At 42.2% G+C, this 17,557-nt stretch overlaps 1 protein-coding gene across 1 annotated transcript in view; it reads right to left on the bottom strand.

The window, feature by feature from the left end:
- dock1 (dedicator of cytokinesis 1) overlaps positions 1-17,557 on the bottom strand; it is a 155,915-nt gene that overhangs the window by 117,676 nt on the left and 20,682 nt on the right. Inside the window, exons 8-18 of the mRNA XM_020083260.2 lie at positions 16,959-17,116; positions 16,268-16,349; positions 15,609-15,744; positions 14,053-14,125; positions 12,211-12,290; positions 9,188-9,313; positions 8,746-8,870; positions 5,179-5,277; positions 4,595-4,667; positions 1,273-1,376; positions 507-690 (exon numbers count right to left, since the gene is read on the bottom strand). Of these exons, the coding sequence (XP_019938819.1) occupies positions 507-690; positions 1,273-1,376; positions 4,595-4,667; positions 5,179-5,277; positions 8,746-8,870; positions 9,188-9,313; positions 12,211-12,290; positions 14,053-14,125; positions 15,609-15,744; positions 16,268-16,349; positions 16,959-17,116 (1,240 nt within the window). The remainder of the gene's footprint in view (positions 1-506; positions 691-1,272; positions 1,377-4,594; positions 4,668-5,178; positions 5,278-8,745; positions 8,871-9,187; positions 9,314-12,210; positions 12,291-14,052; positions 14,126-15,608; positions 15,745-16,267; positions 16,350-16,958; positions 17,117-17,557) is intronic.

The raw sequence follows: 17,557 nt of genomic DNA, 5'->3' as shown, positions 1-17,557 counted from the left end.
AGAGAAGGAATGAAGGGAATCTTGTCCGAGCGAGGGCAAGTGTCCAACGTGACCAGGTGGAAAGAAGCAAAACAAGGCAGCGGTCCCAAATTCCTACTTTAAGTGACGTGTGGTTACTGTGCATCGGTTTACAGTCAAGTTAGAGGCTGTAGGATTACATCATATCAAAAGACAGATGTTACTATTCCTGAATCGGAAATTTCTCCAATAAAATGTCAGGTCAGCTTTAGAAATTACACAAATCTATGTACTGACCCGATCTTTAAACTATATTAGTTTCACCCAGAAATGTTATTTTCCTGTATTTTACTTCTTCACCTTCACTTCTTCCAAATCAGCAGTTTTGCTGTACTGGCAAGAACTGGCGACTGGCAAGAACTGTTATTAGAGCAGCAAAGAAGCAGAACCGGAATCAATATTGGGAAAGAAACAATGGTATCGAAACATCTGTAAAAATAACACAATGAAAAAAAGATAACAATATAAACTGGTGCAGAGGCTCGTACCGTTCTGTGTAAGTTTGGTGGAGCAGACCAGCGTGGAGATCTGGAAGGAGTCCTTGCTGATGGTGCAGTTGCCCAGGTTGTGGGTGCTTTTACCCGTGGTGGAGTAGCCCTTCTCCTCCAGCTCCAGCTTGGTGGCAGGTAGGTTCAGGTACAAAGACGAGTCTTCCATCTTCTTCGCCTCTGCCTGGTTTTCCCGAGATACAATTGAGTCAATATATGAGCAAATTAACAATTTACAACTGAGGCAGTTGAGGAACACAGAAATCACTGCAAACACAGAAATCCATATCTGCAGTTTCTGTTGTGAAGTATTGTGTTCCATTACTGCAAGTCTTTGTGAGGCGAATTTTCCCTGTGTTTACTGCCAGTAGTTGCAAGTGGGACTAATAACAACAAAACTCTCTGCCAAACAGTAATTTCGACTGATAACGGCAAAGCAAAGATATGAGACAAGAAAAATCTATTTGGGGGGAATTTTTTCCACATTGCCTTTTTAATTAACATAAATGGGCACTGTGATGCAAAGGTATAATTATTCAGGGGATTTTAACTGGAAGGTAATTTCATTTCACTTTGGGGGTTGATGTGTAGTTACTATACAATTCTCTATAGAAGGCAGCTGAAACTAATATGGTGGAAGAAACTAATAACACTGGCTAATTCTTCACATTTCTCTCTCTGTCATGACGAGTGTGGGCTGGAACAAAGATACCAGAAAAGCCAAATACGGACTTTTAAATCATGTTACGGGATGTTTCCTGTTTACCTTGTACACGATGAAATCGTGCTCACCGTCCCTCAGAGTCGTCCCATCGTACCGCATCAGCTTCACGAAAGACAAAGCAAATATCTTCTCTGATTTGTCTTTTGCTGTAGGAGGAGAGAAGAAGAAGAAACACACATGGAGGTGATATTGTTTTTCTTTGAGACACACTTTATTTTACTAATTCTACACAAAACACACGTTTTGTGACTGAATCTTACGAGTAAATATATTGGAACTGTTCTTCAGGAAATCTAAGGCGACATTATGAGCTTGCAGGGACAGACTCCACATCAATGAACCATGCAGCGTGACTGACTTTACAACAAGTCATTAACAAACTAGCAGACTAATAAAACTGATAACCCCAAATGCTAATCTCAGCACTATAAGGGTCCTGAGTCAGCTCCCAAGTTTGCACAAGAATTTACTATTCCCTAATGAGAACTTAATTTGCACTGTGCCTATCTGTGCATAAGTTGTTTTCATAATAAGAAATATTAAAAATATGCAATTTTCCTTTTGTTAAAAATCACATTTGCTCATTTTAATCAACATATATAATCCACTTCTGTCTACATCCTGTTTGCATCAGTGTAAACACTGTCATTGATCTGTGAACAGTATACAGTGTATAATCCCTCTCAGGGTGTTGCTCGTGTCTATGTGCATACACGTGTGTGTGTGTGTGTGTGTGTGTGTGTGTGTGTGTGTGTGTGTGTGTGTGTGTGTGTGTGTGTGTCTGTGGTCGGAGGTTGTATAATGGAAGCGCTGCATAAACAAGCAGGAGACTTATGACTTTGTCCTGTAACCAAGCGTTTGGACAGGGCCACATATATCATCACAGGGGATCAACCAGCTCAAATTTATGTACGGGGAGAAGTGATTCATCGAAGTATCTCACGCATTCTATCTGCATAAATCCCCTCATTGGTTTGCTGCCTGCAGCCTCGCCTGTGAATAATTGCTAGGCTGGTATGAGAGGGACCAGTGGAGGGAAAACACTGTACTCATGCCACCCAGTAGAGAAACACGTATTAGTGAAAAAAAAAAGTTTTTTTGAGTGGAACTTCTGCACACACCGACCTCTAAGGTGGGCTCTTACATGAGGTTTATTCTAAGTGTGCTATGCAACATTGAAAAGCATGCCCACCACCATGCTCACCAGGCAGTGGCATAATGACAGAAATGAAACTGAAGAGAGAAAAAAATGGTGGGGGGAGGACTCTACCAGCCATGGTGGCACCCATGATAGCAGACATCAGTCTGTTGAGGCCTGACAATGTTGGGGTGGTAATCTGATGCACTGGGTTAGAGGCTCGCTGCCTCTCAAACAAGGGGCTGAGATAGTGAACACATGAGCGCTGGAAGTGGCCGTGATGAGCAGCTCTGCATTTCTACTGAAAGTTCAGCTCTGGCTAGAAGCAGCAGAGGGAGCGGGGAGAACACAGGCAGGTGACAGGAGACGACTCAGAGGGCTTCATCTATAGTTCTCGGCTTTTCTTAGAAATCCTTCACATGTAGAGAGGTGAAGTATTTCCCTGTTTTTCTGGACTTGGACGATAGAACATAGACATGTTGTCTTGCAGTCTGTCTGACCTAATTTCAAAAGGACAAACTAAACACCCTTCGGTCTATATTTTAAGCCATTGATTTTCATCCTGGGGTCCTGACCACTAGGGCAGTTGTGAGATAACTTCTGACTGTCACCATGAGATTCTGGCAAAAAGAAACAACACGATATACTCAAAATAAAATTACATATATTGAACTAGGAATAATTTTGACATCAAACTGTCTGTACAAGTGATTTAATCAGCTTTAGAATGGATATAATTGAATGTGAGAGTCAGAGTCTGCATCCACATGATTCTGTGCTTTGACTGTGAAGTTACATTCATAGCTGTCATGGTGGCTCAGGGGAAGAGAAAATTGTTTGAAAACTATTGTGATATCACATTGTGCCTTTAAGAATTAAAACCACAGTAGCTGAGAAGAAAACATAAAGAGTGCTTTTTAAGTTCTGCCAGTATCGAGGGCTGTTCAGGATAATTTGTTTGAATATGTGAACGTCCTACAAACAAGTTGTGATGGGGAGGATAAACTGCATCATTACAAGTGAACAACAGGAGAAGCTAAATCCAGCAGAGTGGTGAATGCATCAACAAAACCAGCTTTTGCAGGCAGCCAATAAATCACAGCGGGTTCAACCTCAACTACTGAAGAAACTGTCAGTGCACAAATGACAGGAAGAGCCAGATGCCAAAGAAACCTGCCTGAACAGATGCGGACAATCAGAAACTCGGACAAAGTTAGATTGTGTGCGCAGGGGTCATAATAACAACATGTCTCTATAATGGGAGTTGTATAATTTTATAAACTCACTCTAGGAGGGAAACACAAGACACACCACGTACAAAGTCCACTAATTCACCATATCTCTCTATTGCCAAATGTAAGCGCTGAGTTGGCAGCATCAGCATGCCCCCCCTGTCCCAGAGTCACTTAAGGTGAGCCAGTTTCTAAAGCAACCTTTCCTGCAAGATAACAGTCACAGAGTTTCAAAAGCATGCCTCCTAACAACATTAGTCCCTGGAGAGGGAAGGTGCCAGGCATGACAAGAAGCCTCTCCAAGTGGATTATAAACCAGCATCGAACTCTGGTTGGTCATTTTCTCCAAAACCCCTGCATGCAGGTGACAAACCGAACAGAGCTGCAGGGTTTTAGGAAATGGGGGGATGAAGGTAGCTGCAGATTTCTTTACTGGGGAGAAAGTATACTTCTCCATGCGGATATCCTCCCAGTTCTGCCTGTGTGATATGAATGGGTTGTTTTTGTATATTTAGTATACAGCTGTCACGGCTCTTAATGCCTCTCAAAAATACTTTTCCCCTGAACCTCTCCTTCTGCCAGAGAAACACGCCATGTGGTGGGCAGATGGGTTGGCAAGGCTGCCGCTACCAGGCTCTCCTGCCCTCTACACCCCCAAAATTAAAAAGGATGTTAAAAAACAGAAGGACATCGAACACTGGCTGCATTCAGCTACACACAGGTTCCAATAAACAAATGAGCTCCCTCAGGCATTTTTCACATCCCAGCTGTAGGCACTGACAAGCCCCTCCGTGACACAGCTTTGTGCAGGGGCAGACTAATACCTCTGATTAATGTGACAAAGAGTGAGCTTCAAAGTATTTATCACCATGCAACGCATCTGCTCCGATTGGATTTCTTCCATTATTTTTGCTGGGGACAGATTAACAGCCAATTGTGTGGCCGGTCACTAGTGACAAAAACCGATTGTTCCCGTGCCGATGTTTGTACTCACAGTCCTGTGATGACCGGTGGCGAAAGGTGAACCGCAAGTGGCTCCGGTTCACATCTTCAATGGGAATGGCAACCTGGGATAAAGGAGAGAGAGAGGGACAGTGACAGGTTCAAAAAGCATCTTTTCAGGGACGGGAGCAAAATTAAGCTCTTGTTGAACAGAAGTTGAAAAAAATGACCATCTGGACTAAAATGCATAAAAAATATCTAGTGCAAGTTTGCATGGTTTGCAAAATGAGGTATAAGTGATATGTGGTAAATGGGCTAAAACATGCAAAGCTACTGGTTTCTCCAAGTGTCACAGATCAATAGCTTAATATTTCTATACGTTCCTGCTACCACTACATTGACCACTTAATCTACTGTGTGGTTTAATGTTCATTACTGCCTTTCTATGCACCAAAGTTTCATTGGTTATTATTCAGCAGACACCACAGTCTACATGCTGCTGGAGATGGAAACCTGTGTGATGAATAATGGATTTGAGAATTATATCAAAGGGCAATTGTGCAGTGAAGGTGCAAAAATAATGACTAAGATGTTACACTGAAGAATACCAAAAAAGAAGAAGGGAGGAGGACACACCTTTATAGTTTCAAACCAACGCGGTTGTTTCACTTGGTAATAGATGACAGACTTGTATTCATTGATGCCATCATCTCCAGCTCCAGGGAAAATCACACTCTGGGTAGAGAATGGAAATTTATCAAATTAGTTAGGTTCGAATAAAGCTGGTTACCTGGTCATGATGGTTTAAGACTCTTTAAGACAGTCATAAAACTATTTTTTCGTTTTAAAGCGCCATTGTAAAAATAAAATGATCTCCAGCTATACGAGCATTTAAGTTCCACATTGGTAATAATCCCCGTCCACACTCAAACACCTGAAAACATCACATTCATTTACACTGGACAAGTAGGAATCAGATTTTCTACTCTACATTTAGTTGCTTGGTTACAGAAAATACTACGAACTAGAAAAAAAACAACAATAAATGGTAAGATGAGGGATTAACTGTCTAGCACTCACAATGAGGTGGAACTGTTATTGACGGTGTTTACAACATTTACTGCTGGAAGTCCAGCTTCCACCGAATAAAAAGCAATTAGGAAGAAAATGTTTTTTCCTCAGACTTTTCAAACAAAACAGGGTAACAGCATTTCCAGAACTTTTTCTTTTAGGCGCTAAACAAATCTGGACAGCAGATGCAAACGTATCAGCAGTGATGCTTTTTTTAAACTGAAACATAGTGGTGTGGATGGAGCCTGAGACATATAATCATGATGGTCGAGCCATTATCACCCTGTCAAAACATTAGCACACTTACAGCGTGAGAAAGATCAAGCACTTATATTTATAAAATGGAGTCCCAGGGGCAGAAAATCTTGCATGCAGTCAGGTTGCACTTTATGCGTGAGCGCTTGCCTGTTGGCTGCCTGTCTTATGACAGCACTGTAGATATAAGAAATAAATTAGAAATGAATTATTTAGGAAGGAGAAGCAGTGGCTCGCATGCGGGGAGAAGCGGAGGAAAGCCAGGCACAGGGAGAAGGACCAGCTGGTGCCGATGGATCCAGCTATGTAAATTGGTGTCCCTAGTGGGTCCTTGGAGTTTCCACAACAGGTCAGGGTGTGTTTGTAAACTATTTTCTTCCCACTGGGGGATTTGGCACAAGGATGTACTGACAGCGAACGGGACGCATGCCTCGTTTTCTATCAATCTGCACTCAGTGAGTGTGCATCTTTCCTCCCACTACTGCAGCTGACTCCCTGGCCTGCTAGTGCGCCGTGGCTGAAGAGCTCCAACACTAATGGTTTCTGACAACCAGCAATTATGAGGAATAACAGGCTCTATCTAAGCACCCACCCCCCAAGCCATGCTGAGTACATCTGGGGGGGCAGGTGCTGGTTCCTGTAACATTTTAAGAAGAGGCGAAAAATAAGGGGGGGTGGTCGAGGTGCCATGAGTCACTGTCCAGATTCAAACACTGTGTGTTTTGAGCAAGCTGTGAGTTGGGATAAATTACAGAGAAGCTTTCCTTCATCAAAGTATCATATCAAGCTGCAGGAAGTGACAGAGCCTCTCATATCAGGATGAGAACTTCCTTTCAGTCAATTAAAATCCAAGAATTTAACCAATTAGCACTGATCCCTGGAGAACTGAACAGATGAGAATCGGGGAAAAGTTGAAAAACAAGATGTTGGAGGAAGCTGCAGCACCGCAAACACAACACCACCCTCGTGGATGTGATCAGTCTCTTGATCGTCATCACACGCTGCCATTGGTTCCAATCAGTCCATCCCCAAACTGCACATTTCTAAAAAATATCCAATTGCTTTGCTTTGTAACTGAAGCTTTCATCTGTGTTAGCAGTGAAAAGTGAAATATTTGTCTGTAACATTCACCATTCAACAGTCACAGTGAGAATACTTGAGCGATGAGACAACCCAGCATTGAGAGAAGGGCATTTACAGTATAATCACCACTGCTCCTTACACTTCCTCGGCCTGCTGTGCAGAATCACTGATGAAGACTCTCAATCTGAGGCTAATGTGTGTAATTGAGGCGGCTGAGGCTGATGACGTTCTTGTTTGATTTGCTGGTTGCAGGAGGTCTCCCCACGACCATGTGAAATCACTTATTCATCACCACTCCCTGTAACTTTCACTCACTGTGGTGTGGACATAATAGCACTGTACCAGTAAAATGTCATGGAATGAACAAAAAAAGCCCTGCAACAAAATACAAACAATATGATACAGGATCACGACAAACTGTGTTAAAATCAAACAACACGCCACTACATCACTTCCTCCCACACACTCTTCATGTCGAACATCTCTAAACCTCTCGTACGCCACATTAAGCGATGCCCTCTGCAGAACAAGAGGTACAGTCAAGCGCAGGGGGGGTCCCACAGTAATTAAACATCAGAGAGCGGTCGCTGGTGAGAGACTCTTGATGAAACAAAAGCTTTATTAGGACATTAGACACTGAGGGGTTGGTACATGATTAAAATATGGACAAAACTCGGAAGCTTATCTCCAGTTAACATTCTCTCCTGCTTGCAAATTGGTGTCCATCATAATTGTATGGAGCCTCCGACAGGTCGAAGGAAGAATTTATTCGGTGAATACTTTTGTATTATCTCGCAATACCTTTTTTCTTTTATACCCTCTCCTCTCGGCCATAAGTAGTAGAGTGTGGCTTGGGCCGAGATTTTTCTGTCTGAGCCCAAGAGAACACTAAGCCCAATGCAGTACTGTAAGCTGCACGGAGTTTGATACCCTGTCCCTGACACGCATGGTTATTGCTTGTTTTCCCCAATTGCAGACATGTGCAGTGTAAAGAAATTAGCTGAGCCAACGTGACCCAATTCTAAAAATGTTCTTCACCTGAACCCAAACCAGGCTCAGGTCGGGTTATCACATCTCAATATGTAGCCCATTATCTCTCATCTCTCATCCCAGTGCAACCCGGCACTCTGGATCCACTTACTGAGTTTTACTGTGAACCTGTGTGGCTATAATGAAATGACAATGTTGCATTATGGGGATGGCAAACAATAGCGAGATATTATCACGATGTAATCCTCACTAAATACTCCCAAATGACCTTTTCAGGGCTTCACATGATTGTGTTTGAGTTTCTGAAGAAATTCAGTTTTCTGTGAAAATTTCACCCAAATAAATGTTTTGAGATGAGTTGCAAGCAAACAAAGAGACGGGGGAGAAAATGATCCTTTTAACTTCATTAGCGAAGGTAATTGGACCAGAAACAAGAAGCTGATTTCTCATCTTTCATCACTTGCCTGTTCGTGCACTCACATCTGTAAAGACTGACTGTGAAAGCTGAGTCCTGCAGTGAGGCACATTTTAAGCTAGTCAATCAACCACAGAGCACCAGTATTGCAGTCTGTCAGTTTTGACAGGTGGGCGAAGGCATTCGGTCTGGTCTGTGTATCACACTGTTTTATAGGAGTGCCGGTCAGTTAAGCAGCATGCTGAGCTGTGTGGGATTAAAGAAAGCCCGGTAAATCACACAGCGTCCAAGAGAGCGATAGGCTGCAGCACCTGTGTCCTGAATGCTGAGGAGGAGCTGACCGAGGGAAATACACCAGAGCTGGTAAGTTAACATTCCCAAAGTCGTACCTCCAGTTTCTTGCCGTCCTCGTCGTAAACAGACATGGTCACCTCCACGTTTTTGGGAGTGGTCTTGCTTCCCTTGTCAAAGTCCCCCTGAACCAGAGTCACGTAGATGTCATTTCGCACATCACCTGCAGAAAACAGAAACTAGCAAGTCACCAAATCATCTCTTTTCATAGGATTTAAAGTTCATGCTTTTTATATGAATATTACAGTTCGACACATTAGATCCTAGGTGCCTTAAGTGGTATCATTGCCTTGATGGCTGCATTCGGTCCATTTCATAACTAATGAATTAACCTCAATCAACTGCAAGCTATTTTCTTTCCTTGCAGACATTTTGTGAAAATCATAGACCTTAATTTAAAATCACTTTCTAAACAAATGAAGTGTCAAGTGTCGTTTAAATTTAAAATGAGACTTTCATAGACTGATGGCTAAGGAGAACCTGGCATGATGATCTCAGGAAAGCCCATCTTGCGTGCCACTGCGGTCGATCGATCCACCAGGTGAGGGAAGTCCTTCCTTATCTGATGGATGTCTCCAGGGAGCAGCTTCAGAGTCACCCACAGGCCTGGTTTTGCATTCAACGCAAAGAGGGGCGTGACCGAGATTACGTCAGGAAAAAAGACAGACATCATGAGAGCAAACTGCCCCCGGGAAAATACTAAAAAAGACAAACCTTGTGCTTTTACACTGTCAGATGTGTGAGTGACACGACACAGCTCGAGGGCAAGACACTAAATAAAGTTACCCCCATGGATGTGATGAGGAAACACAGTGTGTGTGTTCACCCGGTGAGGTTTGGATAAAAGTGATTGAGTAGAAAATCTCCATCTGGTGACATCAAAGTGTCACTGTTATAGCACAGACATATCATATATATATATATATATATATATATAGCACCATAGAACCTGATATAGGAGCCTAAAGCCTTTCCCTTAGTTCTTAGTACATATAGATCGATAAAACCTTTTCATACGAGGCATTAGGATGCATCCAGGGTGATCCAATCACAGCTCTAAGTGTGTGTGCTGGAATTACAATGCGTCTTCACATGCGTCTCGAGTGACCACTTGTTGTGATCAGATCTCACATCCCGCTCTGTATGCAAATAAATACCCACATCATCGTTGTTCGCAAAGACCAAAAGTGTTGTTGTAATTAGCCAGTCAGATTATGACAGACAGGTCTGCTGTCAATGTGTAAGTACGTATGTGTGTGTGTGTGTGTGTCTAAGTGAGTGGATGAGTTAGAGCGAGCTGAATCAAATCAATTCTCTGCACACAGCTTGAAAATGAAATAAGATATGACTCATTTGAAATACTAAAGTAAGGGTTAGGGCGATCAGTGTTGATCGGATTTTGTGCCCAGCTGCCACAAACATAAATGAATGTTTTCAAAATACTGATATTTTCAGTTCTTTAGGAAATTATGGCCCGTCAGAGGACGTCTGTAGGTGAGCAAGTGGCCTGTGATATATTTGCGCCCACAGCTGAAAGACTGTGGCCCTACGCCTCCTCGATCACCTCCTAATATGGTCTGAGTGATCGAATCTGATTGTGCATTCATGTGGTGTCAGAACCAGAGAAAGTATTTTATAGCCTGGAAAATTAAGTTGGAGCAACAAGTCAGAAAGTTGGCAGAAATGTAGCCATGAGTTCCTGGCGTCTTCACATATAAAGCATTAAAAGCAGTTTTACAAGAAGCTCCAAAAAGTAGCTTTTCAAGTGAACTTGACAGATGTTACACTGCATGTACATCTTTCACTTTTTAGCCAATAGAGATGTAGATCCTTTTTCTGTGCTCTTTTTTCTTATGCAAATATTTGAAAGAGGTGTGCTCTAAATACCTAAACACAACACATTTTATTTGCAGCATGTTTTTCCACCATCTGCCCTCAAAGCCTATGAATATACTCAGAACATGGGAGCTTACGACTATGTAAATGTGTCATCAATGTGGTTTGGCTGGACTGACGTTAATGCCAGGTCTGAACAGGACCAAATATATTGATTTTTTTTAAATACACACTGGCTTTAACTCAAAATTGCTTCTAACCAGTGTTAGAAGAAATATGTTTCTGCATAACAAACAGATCCCTGTGGCCTAAATGGAAAAGTTTTTTCCGTCCAACTGTAAAATTCATAATAATGTCCCCAATGCCTGGACTACTTCTTTATTCACTCTTTGTTTTATATGAAGATGAGTAACATTTGTTATAGAATATTTAAAAAATGTGCATTAATTCCAAGACTTAAATAATTGGTCTTGGGGAAAAAAGAGATATGTAAAAGTATGACGCTTGAGATGAAACACTGGGGCTCTGAGTCAAAAAAACAAAAGGACCTTCAGGGGACTTTCATGGGACATCATCAATTTCATACCAGTAACTCAGTAGCTCGGCTTCTCTCCTTAAAAAAGCCTCTTTTTATGAACCCTGACGCGTTATTTACTTTCTCTTAGAGGCACCATATTGTTATGAGTGACACGTCTCTCGGCAGACTAGCTGGAAGCCTTTTGATATGCTGGCATGACCAGAACAGCTGCTCACAGCGCTTCGCAGTCGAGCTGACATTTATCTAAGTACATCTTCATAGGGCACAACAATACCATGGAGGCTGTCATGTTGTGTCCCCCTCCTCCCACCACAAATCTCTTAGAAGTCTGATGTTGTTCTTCTAAACCGCAGACGTCAAAATTGCTGATAAGATCTCGTCTCTGCAGAAGGCTCAGTGGCGTAATCAACAGCTGGATTACTTAGATCCCGTAGTCATGGTGATGAGGCCAACTATTTATAGTGGAGCTGTGATTTATTATGTGAGCGCTTGACAAAGAATTATGTTCTTATTAAAGAGATGAGCAGTTTCAACATCCTGCCAGTGTGTGGGGGGCACTTTGTGTGAACACCAAAATGACAGGAGATGTAGCTCAGGTTCAATTCTGCATGTTTACTGTTACCCTCTAACCTTTAGTGTAATCTTCTGCCAAATAGATTTTGTTTTCATTTGTTTCTTAGTTAGCAGCATTGCACAAAATCTACTGGGCAGATTACTATGAAACTTGGTGGAAGGATGTGATGTGGGTCCCTCATTTCCCTGGGGAATCATTCATAGATCTTAATGAAAAGATTTAGGCCTATTAAGGGGACTGATATCTATGATAGTGTGCAATCTGGTGCAAGTTGGGACTAGTGGGCATTGGTAGAGGCACATTTTGCAATTCTGAGTTTCCTATGTACGGTGAAGCAAAAACATAAAAAATAAAAGACTGCATTGGTTTTGTGGTTGTGTGGTGTTATCCTCCTTCCGTCCAAGGTTATTAAACCTCTAGAAAAATCCAACATCAATAAGTGCTGGCTTTAAGAATGTTTGGTGACAATGGCGCTGATCCAAATTGGATACTCTTACATAAGTTTGACAGTAATGTGGTGAGTTCACTTCATGTGTCTGAACTGTTGCACTGTACCTTGGCCCTTGTGATTGACCTCCTTGGCGGTGATAACTTTGTTGATGACGGTCTGGAGGAAGTCATTCTCCCCCGCCACCCTGGGTGAAAAACGGGAGATGTTCAGCTGCTTGTGGAGAATGGCGTCATCCAACGCTAGCCTGCAGTACGCACACAACAGGCAAACACCACAGAGGAGAAGTGATAGCAGAGAGAGGAGGAGGAGGAGGAGGAAGAGCCAGAAAGTGATGGTTGTGAGGAGGGAGTGGGTTGAGAGCGAAAGAGAGAGAGAGAGACACACCAAAGAGTGATGCGAATACCATGACAGACACAAAGCCACTTGTTAGCAGTTAACAGTGAGGCAGGATGGGTGGTGGAAGAAACACACAGAGAAATCATCGTTTAGGAAATGACGATGCCCAGTCTGCATTCACAGATTCACTGCAGCAGTGGGAAGCTTGACCTGCCCGCAGTCAGTGTTGAACAGTTGTCAAACCGGGGAACATAAAAACCCAGACTGTAAAAACAACAAATCCCTGACTCACAGTCAGGGATTCACTAACTCTGCTTTAACGAGACAGCAAACTAAAATATAACTTGTTCTGTACTCTGTTGGGCCTCAGGTGTGAGACCAAACTGCTTGAAACAAGTGACGAAAATAGCAGGTGTAATGTGGGAAGCACCATATGTGTTGCAGATGTGTGTCAGGGCGGCATCTGCAGTGTAGAGGACTCAAAAAGTAAACAGAGGAAGAAAAAAAGCATGGAGGAGAAGATAGTGATGATGTCACCGTGGAGGAAGCAGTCTCCAGGGCGTCTGACAAATCAAAACCAATCCAAGCAAAGACGTAGAACAGAGATTTGTACATTTAACTTTGTAGGTCAACAGGCACAAGATGGGTTTTCACATGGAATCTATATAAAGATGGACAGCATGGCTGTTCCCCAAATGTTAAGTCAAAGCATCTCAATCACCACCTGTTTGCTGGCTGCATTATAGGTCATATAACCCACCTCCTCCGTGTTAATGGACGGGATATGGACCAAACTAAAGAGACAAGTACAGTTCTCAGAGATGGTTTATGTCATTTTTAGCTTAATACAGGGATGTTTGAAAACACCAGAGATAGGGTCAACAAGGTCTCAGACTTTTATAAAAAGTACTAAACCTATAAAACTCTTTCAACAAGATTTTGATCCATCTCATCCATTTCCTTTTGTTTGGATGCCCAGGGTCAATCCAAATTACATCACTGCGTCAAACCTTCCCTAAATTGCTCCTTCACTTCCTGTCTCTGCTCCTCTTAAAAAACATTCAGTAATGGGTTGTGGAAATGAAACGTTAACTGCGTAAATTCATTGGAAAATATTCGCACAAATATTAGTACATAAATAACCCCTTGCAAATCCCGTTCTTCTCTTCACTCAGGACGCCTCTAATTTCCATGAATTATGTTCACAGAGAGACAAAAAAAGCGTTAAGTGGGGTGTGCAGCCTGCTAAACTGCCTGAATCTGAAGTATTTCCAATTATGCAGTAAATCATGTTAAGGAAAAGGTTACTGTGGCTCTGTACGCCATCCTACGAGAATGGCAGCAGTTAATGAGATTGCCTTAATTGAGTCAGCAGGGAATAGGGGCGAGGTAGTGTCTTAAAACCCCCGCTAATCGGGTGTCAAGGATTCAAGACATAAAAAAAAAAAAAAAAACAACACCCACATCTCTGACATACTGCATAAAATGTCGGATGCAAATGTGAAAGCAGAAAATCAGTTCTACTATTTAATGCAACATCATACTGAGCTTAAAGAAACTCTTTTCCTCTACGTTTCCTCATGTTTATTTATGTGCTGCTCAAGACTTACGGCTGAAACGGGATGAAGTGCTGCTTGTCCTCATCGTCCATTTTGCCTGTTATGATGTCGGTGACATCCATTACTGTGGGAAAAACAAATAAAAGAGGGAGGTTAAAGCAATCTCAAGGTCTGAAGAATGCAGAGTGGTTGTGACAGAGACACAGAGAGCTGCATGTTGAGGCCACATCGGTGGTAACAGCAGACCCTGCTCACGATGGCTCCTCTTCATTGAGCACTAATTAAGGCAGAGGCAGGGTTGTGGTGAAAAAAGATGAGTTAATTTCAGGTGAAATCAAGTAAACTCAGATATCTGGGAATGTCAGAGTTGACACATAATGGACATGAAGGATCTGTGGGACAAATTGCTTCAATTTATCAGTCCTTCATTCTTCACCTGCTGTGATTTAGACATGGAGCCAAAACTTGGATTGACTGATCCCCTTATTTTACATTGTCATTGTTACCCATATGTAGTCTCTAGTTTGGTGGCACATGCAGAAAACTAATATCACCAACTTAAATAAATCTAACATTAGAACCTTAGACTATATATTAAAATGGGCGAAGACTTCGGGTCCAGAAAGTGAGGCCAATATGGAAGTGCCTGAAACCTCTGTTTTCTCGAATGACCAGCAGAGGGCAACTCCACCAGTTGCAAAAATGAATCAGTTTCTAAAGAAGTGATAAGATAAAATGATCAGCACTTGATTTATAACATCAGTAAACTTTTCATAGAGAGTTTATGTTTTCACTAGCTAGTTTCAAGCCTTCTTCAATACAGCATAATGCTCATTTTGTAATTCATGGTGCCATTTAGTTTAATAGAAAAGGTTTGTGTTGGGGCATGGATACATTGTGATTGACAGGTAGTACTGTCCAATGTGTGGAGGTCGCAGGTGTAGGTGGGCGTGTAGTGTCCTTAAGCTCTCAGTCAGGCTACACCCCCCACTCCTCCAAATATTGTCACTTCTAGTTTGGCTTTTTTTTCAATACAAAAAACCAAACTAGCAGCTTACAAACCAATGGGCGACTTCACTCTTCAAACTAACTCATTTTTGCAAACACACCTTTGTGAAACTTCCGTCTCTGCATCACCAAATAAATTCTCGCCACTGCGAGGTCAACCACATAAAACTCTTTACTACTATGTCTCAAAAATAGAAAACTTTCAAATCAGCCTCTCCATCATTCTGTGTACAGCAGCAATCATCATGATGTTGTTAAAATATGGCATCATAAATCAAGCTGTCATTTACATTCTCTTCTAGCGGCACTAGGAAATATGACACTGAAAGAGCGATATAATTTTCTCTGTTGGACAACAGTTGGCAAAACGGTAATCTAATTAGGTTGAGAAACGTCTGGCAGCCTGCCAATGGGAGATGAATATATCTTTGAGTTTTAGCCAGTGTATTTATTGAGCCATGCAAAGACACTGGCCAAATACTCACTTTGAAATTTGAGACAAAAACAGGGGATATGTTCTGAAAAGTCTTTGACATGATAATCTGTGTTTTTAACGGTGGAACAGGATGTTATCAGTGTCTCTGAGTGGTCTGCTTTACCTGCCACTCCAAAGGGTCTTCTTAGTCCTGACGTCAGCTTCTTGGTGTTATTGTCTCGTAGCTCCATGCGTCCCACTCTGACAATCTGACACACAAAGCTGATCTTCTCCCTCTTAAGATCCTCGCTGCCTAAATCCTGAGGAAAAAAAGAGAAAGGATATGAAAAAAAACACTAACGCAATTTCCTCAGAGTCACGAAACAGGGATTTTTGCTTTGTAAAGAAAGAAATCCATAACAATCAGATTTTAAAATTACAGTTCAAAATTCAATTGCTCAAAATATTATATACAACATAGGTGTAGCATATTATCTTTAAAGGCTTGTTCTTGGAGCAAACTTTCCACAAATTGCTTCAGCAGCATCTGTGATTGTGTCCACAGATTCATTTCCTGTGGGCAATACCTTCCAAAACTAGCAAAGTGCTCCCAGTGGGTGCACGCTGACCCTTCTGCCCTTGGGCTTCCATTAGATAGAGGTGACTGCATTGGTAAATACATACAGCGAGCCAAGCTCTTTTTCAGAGAGAGCTTAACAAATACAGGTTCTGCAAACAGGCTCCCACATGCCTCATAACATGGCTGAATAAACAGTGCGCTACCACAGGCGGACGTACTCACACACACACACACACACACACACAAACAACAAACACACTCACTGTAAAGACCGCCCGCAGATTGTGGAGCTGGTCTATGTCTTTCACCAGACCTGAACTTGACCATTTCACCAGGTAGTTTTCACTGTGAGGGAGAGAAGACAGAAAAGGACATAACTCGTCAGGGTCGCTGAGCAGCAGGCTGTGCTTGTTCTCATCATGTTCCTGCGTGGTGTGTCTGAATAGTAAGGATCTTGGTGTGGAGCTGTGGAGTCAAAGTCCCACCCATGCCTCCTCTTAACCAATCACAAGTCAGCCATCAATCATGACGTTTCAAAACGTTTTAATAGCATTAAAATGACTAACTCAAACCAAACTTACTGGAAAAATTAACACTTGGATATACATCAGTGTTTATGACCAATATTGCTGCCAGCCACCAGGGGGCGATCACGATGATTTGGCTTTAATTCTGCAAAGTTGCAAGGTCGTCCACTTTTATATACAGTCTAAGGTTTGCACTTGTTGTGACAGTTGAAGCTTCTGGAATGTGTACGTGAGCCTCAAATGTCAAACACCAGCTCCCTATTCCCCTTACTGTTGACACTTAAGTCGAACACAGTCAGAAGCAATGACTTATACTGTCGGGAAACAAATCCAAATCTATTATAAGCAAACTGTATCATTTGAGATCAAAGTGGAAAATACTCCTTGAGAGTTAGTACCAAAAAAAGAAAGACATCCAAGGGTTTACCTGATAAACTTGGAATCCACAGGGTCATAGAGCGACATCAGGACCTCTGCATCCTCCCCGATCTTACACACAACATTCTTCAGAGTCACAAAGAGGGCAAACGCTGGAGTGGAGGCGAACTTCGCTTGCCTGGTCAGATCAATATTCTGCTTCTGAGACTGTCAGGGAGAAACAGAGGCATCACGTTCAATACCGGGCGTTCTTCCATGGCTTTCTGTCACATGCAGGTCGACTTCAGGCCTGATCAATGAGATCATCAACAACTTCAGTGTGTACTGTGGACAAAGAGATAATGTACATAGACATACACATAATGTCCGCCTCTGCCTCTGCATCAGCATCTTTCTGGAAATTTAATGAGTTAACAAGCAAGATTTAACAATGTCTACAAAGTCATCATTGACCATTACCGTTCATTCCTTAGTGGAGTAAAAAAGCTTTTACGCTCATTTCATCTGCAGGAGTGCACCTACAGTAAAAGGTGGACTGATTGCACGATTCCCGGGTTGCCCTTCAAAAATATGCTGGGGCCACACCATTAATATTTATCATGCTGACCTGGTCACTCTCTTATTGCACATGCATATGCAATAAAGACC

Source organism: Paralichthys olivaceus, chromosome 21 (genome assembly GCF_024713975.1).
Source record: "Paralichthys olivaceus isolate ysfri-2021 chromosome 21, ASM2471397v2, whole genome shotgun sequence".
Taxonomy (NCBI): domain Eukaryota; kingdom Metazoa; phylum Chordata; class Actinopteri; order Pleuronectiformes; family Paralichthyidae; genus Paralichthys; species Paralichthys olivaceus.
Note: the sequence above shows the minus strand (reverse complement) of the source record. Positions and strands in the feature narration are given on the sequence as shown.